Raw genomic sequence first — 9,510 nt, 5'->3', positions numbered from 1 at the left:
AAACGAGATGATCTTTAAGTCCCCTCCAAACCCAAACTATTCTATGATTCTATGATTCCTCTTGGAAACACCGCACTCAAGACACTGAGAAACAACTGTGGGCGACCAGGGTAACAGCCAGTGAAACCCAGTGCGGTGCCGCTCCCCCGTCACTCGGCCACAGAGACGCCCTTGGCAGAGTCCTCTCACCTCCTCCGGCATAATTACCTCTTTCCTCTCCACGTCAGCCTGGATTTTGGCTTGGGTGATAGCGGCCTCGCGGAAGGAGGAGCTGGCCTGCTTGGCCTGTTCGATGAGAGTCTTCAGCTGCTGGGCGGTGTTGAGCAGCGAGTTGACCATCTCTTCCAAGTACAGCCAGCTCCGCTGCTCCGTCACTTCCAGCCCGTTCACCACCGAAGGGGATATGGCTTTGGTGGGGGTGGTGGGGGGCACTGCCAGGGCGGGGAGCGAGGTTAACACTGAACAGGAAGAAAAAGAAAGAGAATATATAGCATTGGAGCATTTAATTTCCAGAAAGTGGCGGGGCAGGGGGGTAGATTGTGTGGGGTTGGTTTTGGGGGGTTTTTTGGTGGTGTTTGGTTGCTTTTTTTAAAAAACATGGTCTGCAAAAATTTCCAACCTGGCTAAATTTTTGCCAAACAGACCTACCTTCTGTAAGCCAAAGGGCACAGAATCAGCCTGTGCAGAGCAAGCCTCAGGGCACTCCCAAACCCACAGGGTGGAAGCACACGCACTCCCGACCCTCTTTTTTACGTTGGGAGGAGGTAACACCCCCACACCGCAGAGAAGCACAAGTAAGCAGCAGAAACAGCATCCCCAGGGACGACTCCGCCACCACCACGACGACGTTTCCCTTAACCATCGCTAAGTGAGGTTATGAGAAGTCACTCAGAGACCCAAAACTTCTCTGAGATACCCCAATCTCACTCTGCAGATTCAATCCTCAGGTGGCAAAACCAGAGACAGCAGGCAGGGCTCCACACCACACTGCTCCACACTTCTTGAATTCTGACCTTAACCATAACCCTGGCCCAAGGCTGGGCCTAACGCCAAGCCAATTATCGTCACCTCGGAATTCCGTGCGTTGAACGTGGCTTTTCCAAAACCACCGACTGGGGGGAGCTTTAAGAAAACCCTCAAGAACTGTAATTTCTTTGGACGTCTTCACCCTGGATCCTAGGGTGACACCAGTTATGGCCCTACACATACACAAACCGCACTGCAACACCCACGGTTTTCTAACAGGTATTCGCAGTTGAGCTGTTCCAAACACCCCAGGCATTCTGAACAGCAGTGCTCGCTGCGGCTCTGAAACCTCTCCATGCCCGACCCCCAGGGCGAATGGTTGCTCACAGCCCTGATGGAAGCATTGGCTTCTGACACGAACACCTCCTGGTATTTTGGATGGTTGGAGTTTTCAGGAAAGGAATTTCTTGTCTATGGCCCTTTGCTCCAGAGGCCTACCGACAGCTCTTCCCTCTTGTACAGACTGGAATGGCACAGGCACGAAATGAAATATAAAAGCCCGGATGCCCAGCAGTACGTGTGAATGGACTCCACGGGACATTAAAAGAAGAGGGAACCCCCAGCATTTACTGACGTGCTGCAGCCTTTACTTTTTCCTGTCCCAGCCAGAACCTCAGCGTCACTGCAGTCTGGGGGAAGGCAGTGCGAAGCTTCGCTCCTCCCCTGGTAACCTAATCACACCTTCCCTGCACTTACGCCAAGCCCCGCGCTCCGCAGTCTTCCCTTTCCCACAGCCTGCGTTACAAAAGCCAGCTCCTGGGAACCAACCGTGGCACTCCCGGCTCTACCTCTGAAATGTTTCAACGCCCCAGCAGTTACGTGTCACTGCCGCGGCTGCTTTGCACACCCCTGGGTATACACTTGCACACGCACCCGGAGACCACAGGTAGGAAATTTGATCTGGACGCAGGAACCCAACGCTACGCAGCGTCAGCTCACCGCAGGCAGCATGTCCAGGACCAAACGCCTTTCCTGGCCTCACGCCTCCAAAACTCAACCCTAACTCCAGCAGTAAATACTCACCGTCTGCCTCAAAATTAAGTCCAGGACATTTCCATCGCCAACACCCCACCTCTAAACTGTTCACTAGAAAGAAGGGGGCACCGCCAACTTTGGGGCTGGGCAGTCCTATTATCCCAAATCTACTAATAGTCTGACTCAGGATTTGTACTGACATCTTTAGGTAGGAATTTCAGTGCTGCTGAACACCCCAACAATGTCCTTGAGCACCTGTGAAGTGGCACTGACCACTGTTTCCATTAAAATGGACCATTCCTGGAGTCTGACAGGCACTTTATTATCATGTCCGTAGTTACCGATCTCCCATCACAAGCCGTTTCGGATGTCACCACCTTCCCAGTCGCGCTGGTCTGGCTAAGGTTGGTTGCTCCAAAAAGAAAGAGAAACTGGTCCCAGAGCTCTGTCCCAGCAGGACAGGGAAGAGCAAACTGCACAGCCTAGTGAAACACACAGGGCAGCAGCCCCCTCCCAGTCAGGAAAAACCTTCCTGATTACACCTCAAACGGTACCTAAAACTCAGCTGTGCAGGTAAAAATCAGCTGTCAATATCGTCCTGAACAGCCACAGGCCAACACACCTTCCTGGAGCAGGCTGCAGTTCTCAGGGTCACCTCCCCTTAGCAAAGCATCGGCCGGCAAACCAGCCCTGGCAGGACCACACCGAGTATCCCCCAGACAGCAACTCCTCTACACGCACTAATGCTCCAACCTTTGCCACGCCTGGCAGGCCTCCACGCAGGCAGCCGAAGCTGAAGGAATCCACCTGGAGAGAGACCGAGACGCGTGACCTCTCTGCCCTTCGCCACACGGGCATTTCAAGCTCAACAGCCCTTCGTTAAATTAGAGATTTCAGTCAATTTGCACGTGGCCGGCGTAGAACTATTTGAACTCAGATATGAGGACGAGATAAACCGGTCTGTTACCAGGAGCTGTCAGCAGAGAAGCCTTCCCCAGTGCTACGTTTCCCGCACGGTATTTATGACAGGATGGCATTTGATAACTTATCTAACGGGAATTACTTCCGATTCCTCGTTCTGGCATAGGTAAAGTTAAAAAAAAAATATCAGTGTTTAATTAGTAACATCAAGATGTGACTAAGGCTTAAACCCAACAACGTTTCACTATCGACAGGCAGGAACGCACCACGTCGCACCAAGGAAAAGAAAAGGTCGTACGGAGGGAGAACACGGGCAGCAGGAAGAAGGACTTCGGGCCGCTCAAAGGAATGGGACCTGTTTACACGATCCTGTTCTGAGAGAACAGGGATCAAAACCTGCCAGTGTCCCAGCCCTGCCGAGGCCGCAACATCACTAGGAACCAGAGTGACTTCACGGATCGCAGGAATCGGGGAAGCCAAAGGCCTGTCAGGTGCCTCGTCCACCCGCCGGCCCCCGGCAGGCTGTTCCCTCTGTCCTCTCGCCCAGATTGACACACGTAAAGCAAGGCCGAGACTCCAAGCGTGCAATCCCAGCTCCTGCAACACTTCCAGCTCCTATCAGCACAGGCAACACCCACGTAGCACTGTAGTTACCTGTCAGTCAGCTCGGCACACGACAGCTCGTTACGGTCACGAAATCTAATTCCATCTGAGGAGATACCTGATAAGCAGTTTAACCCGTCCTACCAAACACCACAGGGCTGATTTGCATTTCTCATTTTTCACCCCTTTTTGTGCTCCGGAGCCGATCTGGGGGGCAGGGGAGGCTCTCACCGGTGCTGATTAACCAGGTCCCGTCATTCCAGCACAAACGTCTGTGTCAGGGGATGGAAAACTGACATGGGATGCGAGAGCAGGACAGCAACCTGCCCAAACTGCCTCCAGCAGGAACCAGTGGATTCAGAGCCGCAGGAAGTTTAGGAAAGCTTCTGTGACATGATTTTAAAGGGGACGGTCTCAGCAGGTCAAAAACTAAATCACTGTTTGGCCACAGTGGTGACAAAAGCCCTGAAGCAAAAGCCTTGGGAAGGGCAGGGATCCACGAGACGATTCAGGGAGCAGGATCACAACAACCTCCCCCGGCAGAAACCAACACATCAAAGCTGTCAATAATGGAGGGAGAAGCTTCCCACCGAGCGGAAAATCTCTTTGTCCAAACCTTAATAACCACAAAAATCTTAAGCAAAACAAGGAAAAGTTTAGTTTTCGGCCTCTCCTTGCTGAGAAGGAGGATTAGAGAGGAAGTTCAAGCACCGCTAGCTGTGTCTGGCGTGACGGACATAAAACATACCGATTTTGGGATGAGATGTTGGCAGCGCAGCTTCAGGAAAAGGGGAGATCTGACAGTTGTCCTGGTAGCTGGGGTAGTGAGGTTCCGGGTGACTGACACGGCAAGGCTGCTGGACACTGGTATCCTGAACTGCAGAAGAAGAACGGCGTTATGAACCGTGTCACACGGCTGCCGGGCATTCCTCAGGCTTCTTCCCTTAGTTTTCTTACCTTTCACACCAGTTCCTACACTGGATGGCAATACCAGGGGTTACAGGTGAGAAACAAGTGAGGAAGGCAACCTGGCACTGACTGCACCTCTCCCTGCTTTCCCTTCTAAAGGCAGACTACTGCTGGCTTCCCTCCTGCTCCCCCATATTTACAGGAATCGTAGGACTCCCAGCTCCGGTTCTCAGAGCGGGACGGTTCCCTCAGCAGGGCTCATGACCCCACGGGTGAATCCAACAGCAATCAATGTCATACATTTAGATTTTGGTTGATTAATTCCAGCATTTTTTACTTAGTTTCAACATTCAGCTACTTTTCTCTTTTTTTGGTAGTATTTTAGGGCAAAGGAGTGAAAAAAATGGCAGAGATAACCATAAACCCTGAGAAATCTCAGAATCATGGAATGGTTTGGGTGGGAAGGAACCTTAAAGCCCCCCAGTCCCACCCCCTGCCATGGGCAGGGACACCTTCCATAGCCCAGGGTGCTCCAAGCCTCATCCAGCCTGGCCTTGGACACCCCCAGGGATGGGGCATCCACAGCTTCTCTGGGAACCTGTCCCAGTGCTCCCACCCTCTGCGGGAAGAATTCCTTCCTGATGGCCCATCTCCATCTCCCTCTTTCCGTTCAAACCCGTCACCCCTTGTCCTGTCACTCCCTGCCCTTGGAAACAGTCCCCCCGGCTCTCCCGCCGGCACAATCAGCAGAAGTTGACATTAGCAGCTGCAACATCTGGACAGAACCAACGTCCTTTGTGCAGCTGGCAGGATTTCAAGCTGCTGATGTGACTTCAAGGGAAGGGCAGCGGGTTACGTACAGTCTCTCTGTAAGCTCTGGAGAAAGAAATCTTTCCTGCAGCACCCCAAATACTTTTTCCTCTAGCAACGGGCATCCAAACCCTTTCACTCCGTTGCAGGGATGTGCGGAAGACATAGACCTGAGCCCTTACCAGCAGCTCCCGTGAAAACGTCGCCCTGGGACGGACTTTCCGAGATAATCGCTGTGGCTTCCACGGTCGATGCACGGTCAAATGTCAGAGCACCGGAGGTAGTGATCTGTCCAGAAGGAGTCACGGTGACTGGAAATATTAGAAGCACTTTCATAATTAACACTCAGCGCGGAGACCTCGGTTGTTCAGCTGTTGATATCCCTGCTCTGAACCATCCAGAGAGCTCACAGGGCAGTAGATGGCCCTGTGATGACCCAAGCTGGGATCACCTCCAGGACCAAAGCCATTGGAAATGGGAATAACAGCCCCGTTTGGCTTCCAAAGGCACTGCTGGCCTCCTGCGGGCCTGTTTACTATCTGGGTGTAGGAGGCCAGAATGTTCACTTACAACATACCACATCCCCGATCACACCTTTCCAGGTCCAGTGGGGCCACAAAACCCATCGGCTCCTGCCTCATCCCAATTTACTACAACTTCAGCAAGCGTGGTTCTTGCTTCTTAAATCACCACCTGTGGATTACGACTAATTCTCCAGCAGTTTGGTCAGCTGGACCATTTCTGTCTGTCTACAGAGCGGCCAACGCAAAGAACGAGTCACAGAACCCCTTTGGATGAATATACCCGAGTGAGTTCAGAATGTTTAAACCCCTTTTTAAAGGGGATTCATTACTGTGGCACCACGACTGGGCAGTGGGCTGACTCTCTGGCACCCTGCTCAGCCCTAAGAACAACTCAGTGGGAAGACGTTGAGGCTACAGATCCACGCCTGGTGAAACGTGTGATGCTACCACGACAGTGCTCCTCCCTCCCGCTGCCAGCACGAGCGAACACGCAGCCTCGCAGCACCTCGTGTTAACGAACCAATACACATTAAACCTCTTCGGGAGAGAAAAACACCCCAAAGCTCTACGGGAACCTGGTGTATGCCTATTGCTCCTGCTGCGAGTAATCTGATCTCACTCCTGGCTGCTTATCTGGGGCTTTCTGTTGCTTCCTCCTCGACTCACCCTGTAACACCACCATCCTGGCGACGCTGGTGTGATGAGAAGACACAGGAATGTGACGGGGAACATGCGAGCTGGATGCGCTCACGAATTCATTTCTGTTCTCACACAGATGGTTTGACAGTCACACCCAGTACCAGAGCGTGTCCTGAACGTCACAGAGGCCTTTGCAGATGGAGGCGGCACCTTCTGCCTCTTCCATTACCCACCTTGAGGCCGCGGATGTCATCCCACCTGCTCAGGGCCTGCTTTGCTGCGTATTTCAAGACACAGCACAAATCTCACTGCTCCACAGCCCTCACCAGCTTCTAAAGGACAAAACCAAGCTCCGGGCACGGATCTGGGGCAGAGCAGAGAAGGGCCAGCCTTCCCCTCAACCTCATTTTACCAGGAGGGAATTTCTCAACTGCCGTTTGTGAAAATCCTACCGGCAACCCACTACGGATCCACAACTGCCCTGGCACTGCCATGCTGAGCGTGCAGGTAGAGGGGGGAATCTAACCCCGGCCTCTCTCAGAACAAGACATGAAACCTACTGCTCACTGCAAAAGGATGTTAAGACACTTAAAACCGAGTCTCCTGGAGGTCTGGAGTTACACTTTTGCCCACTCATCTGCAGTCCCAGCATGGCAACACCGTGCTACTTCCAAAAACGGGAAACGCACTAAGCTAACGACACCGAGCCAAGAAAACCATCCCTTGAAAAGGCAAAAAATGAGATGTTTTTCTTCGCTGGCTGGTTCCACGGGGCCACCAACGGACAGAAAATACCTAGTGTGGCAATTCTCCATCAGGGAAGGGAAGCCGTTCTACCCAAGAACCTACAGGTAGTAGCAGCCGTGGCGGGAAGCAGGGTGATGTTTTTGGGGCAATCCTTCTTCGCGGGAGTCGCAGGTATTTCGTTTTCTTTTTTCCGCCTTTTATACGGGACAAAGAGTCGTACAGGGCCGCTCTAGGCAAAACACAGACACAAAGGAAAAGGCAAAGGGAAAGGCATTAGCTGAGGCACCTCTCCAGGGAGTGTGGGTTCACCTCGCGCCGTTCCAGATGCACTGAGGTCAAGCAACGTGTATTCCCATGTTGCTTTGCAACAACTGGCCAAAAAATTACTTCCCCAAACTAGAACTGTGAAAATAAAGTTACGCCCCACTCCCTCCAGCTGAAGGGGCACAGATCCAGCCTCTTCCTGCTACTGCTGAAGGAGCAGAACTGGGCAAGTAACTGTCTGCTGGGCAAGGTGGCAGGAAGGAAAGAGAACCCGAGCGAGGACGGGACAGGAAGCAGTTCATTTCAGGTCTAGGAAGCAAGCAAATTATCCAGTTCAGAGCAGAAAGGAGACGCAAAACACTGCCTGAAGTCAAGCTAAAGACCTGTGCTTTCAGGACTCTAACCCCGTGTTTAAATAAGCAAACAAGAAACCAAACCCAAAACCAACCTAACAAACAAAAACCCGAGCACTTAAATATGAAAGTAGACATGGAGTACTGCTTTGCTTCCTTATAAAAACTTTTTTTCCTACTCAAAATCCCTACTTTTGAGATCCCCAAAAGGCACTTGACACAAATACCTTACTGAGCAAAGAATAAAACAAAGAAGAAAAAGGCAGTAACCATTACCCAGTTTTACTGAGGCCACTACCGACAGTTCCTGGCCTCCCTTCTTTATGAAGCGCGGACGGAGCATGCTGCAGCCACGGTCCAGTGAACATTTCTAGGACACGTGTGACCCGCTCGGCAACAGCCGCGGCAGCTCGACCCCTCAACCGGTTTGAAAGGAAAGGGTGTCAAACCCACAACTCACCAGAGTCATGTCGTCGCAGCAAGCAGCACAAGTGCAAGAGGCAGCGTGAGGATTTAAAATCCCATCCTGAAATGAGAAGAGTGGTCGTTCAGCACCAGCCTCACCAAATCCACGCAAAGCACGGCTGGATTCTGCTAAAGGATGCAGGGAGCTCCAGAGAGACGGAATTCCCTCCTAGGGAGCCTGTGCAACAACACAGACCACCTCCCCTATTTCATAGCGATGGGGTGAGCGAACAGGAGAGTGAAGGAAAACCAAACAATTTTCACATCAAAAGGCAAGGATATGAGAACTTGAGACTTTATAATCAACTGCTAACCCAGTGGCAATGCCAAATTCTCCATGAGACTCTGGGCCACGGCAGAAAACGAAGGACCAAAGTAATAATAAATGGTGTAAGTGAAGATGTGCTTGTCAGGCAAACAGAAGGAAGCAGATCGGGTTGCTGAATTACGGCATCACTGGTGAGAGCTCACTTCTCAACCTCTGTGACACAGGTCAAGGCTGGATCCATCCCACCTAACCTGGAAACCCTTTGCCAGTACAAACACGACTTGTATGGTGCTATTTGAAAGCACATCTAGCAAAACTCCTCTCACACGACTGATTCTCAACCAAACCAAATCGTTGCTCCCGAGTTGGCCCACAGCACCATCACACCTAACTCTGCGAAGGCGGCACACACGGCCTGGGCCTGGACTCTGCCCAGACTCTGCCCGCCCCTACCAGCAGCAAGGAGGAAGCAAACGTAACCTTACGTGAATGAGGCACTGCAGCGGCCTCCCGGCATAGCGGATGCTCCTCTTCCAGTCTTTGCTGCTGGCTCGTCCCGCCATAGCTTCAAATTCAGTGGGGCTGTACCAGTTGTCCCCCTGCTTAATGCACCTTCCACGGCCTCCTGAAATAAAACAGAAAAAAGAAATTGGTAGTAAAGGTTATGAATCATTTCTGCCACTTTCCTGAAGAAGTAAACACTGAAATTGTTGGACAAAACTGCTGTTAATCTATAGCAATCCCTAAAGGTGCCCATCTGCTACTTCTCATCCCTCTAGGAGAACCATGCCCATTCATTATCTTGGCTGTGACAATGACTGTGTGTGTTTAAACAGCTCCAACTTTGAGCCTCCCCAGTGCATCAAAAGGCTGGAAAAATTTACTCAACCACAAGAAGGATAAATCTGTCTTGCATAAACACCATGAATTTAAGCCTTTCCTTAATTTGCACTTAAATTTCTAGTCCTTCTGGTGGTGACGAAAACTCTGCATCCAGACAGCAAGC

At 51.6% G+C, this 9,510-nt stretch overlaps 1 protein-coding gene across 1 annotated transcript in view; it reads right to left on the bottom strand.

The window, feature by feature from the left end:
* The window catches only part of DEAF1 (DEAF1 transcription factor), a gene marked incomplete at its 5' end in the record, with an annotated part of 20,277 nt that overhangs the window by 8,792 nt on the left and 1,975 nt on the right, over positions 1 to 9,510 (bottom strand). Inside the window, 6 exons of the mRNA XM_010159186.1 lie at positions 208 to 458; positions 4,274 to 4,402; positions 5,427 to 5,555; positions 7,257 to 7,383; positions 8,232 to 8,297; positions 8,990 to 9,129. Of these exons, the coding sequence (XP_010157488.1) occupies positions 208 to 458; positions 4,274 to 4,402; positions 5,427 to 5,555; positions 7,257 to 7,383; positions 8,232 to 8,297; positions 8,990 to 9,129 (842 nt within the window). The remainder of the gene's footprint in view (positions 1 to 207; positions 459 to 4,273; positions 4,403 to 5,426; positions 5,556 to 7,256; positions 7,384 to 8,231; positions 8,298 to 8,989; positions 9,130 to 9,510) is intronic.

This window comes from Eurypyga helias, unplaced genomic scaffold (genome assembly GCF_000690775.1).
Source record: "Eurypyga helias isolate BGI_N326 unplaced genomic scaffold, ASM69077v1 scaffold17630, whole genome shotgun sequence".
Lineage (NCBI taxonomy): Eukaryota > Metazoa > Chordata > Aves > Eurypygiformes > Eurypygidae > Eurypyga > Eurypyga helias.
Note: the sequence above shows the minus strand (reverse complement) of the source record. Positions and strands in the feature narration are given on the sequence as shown.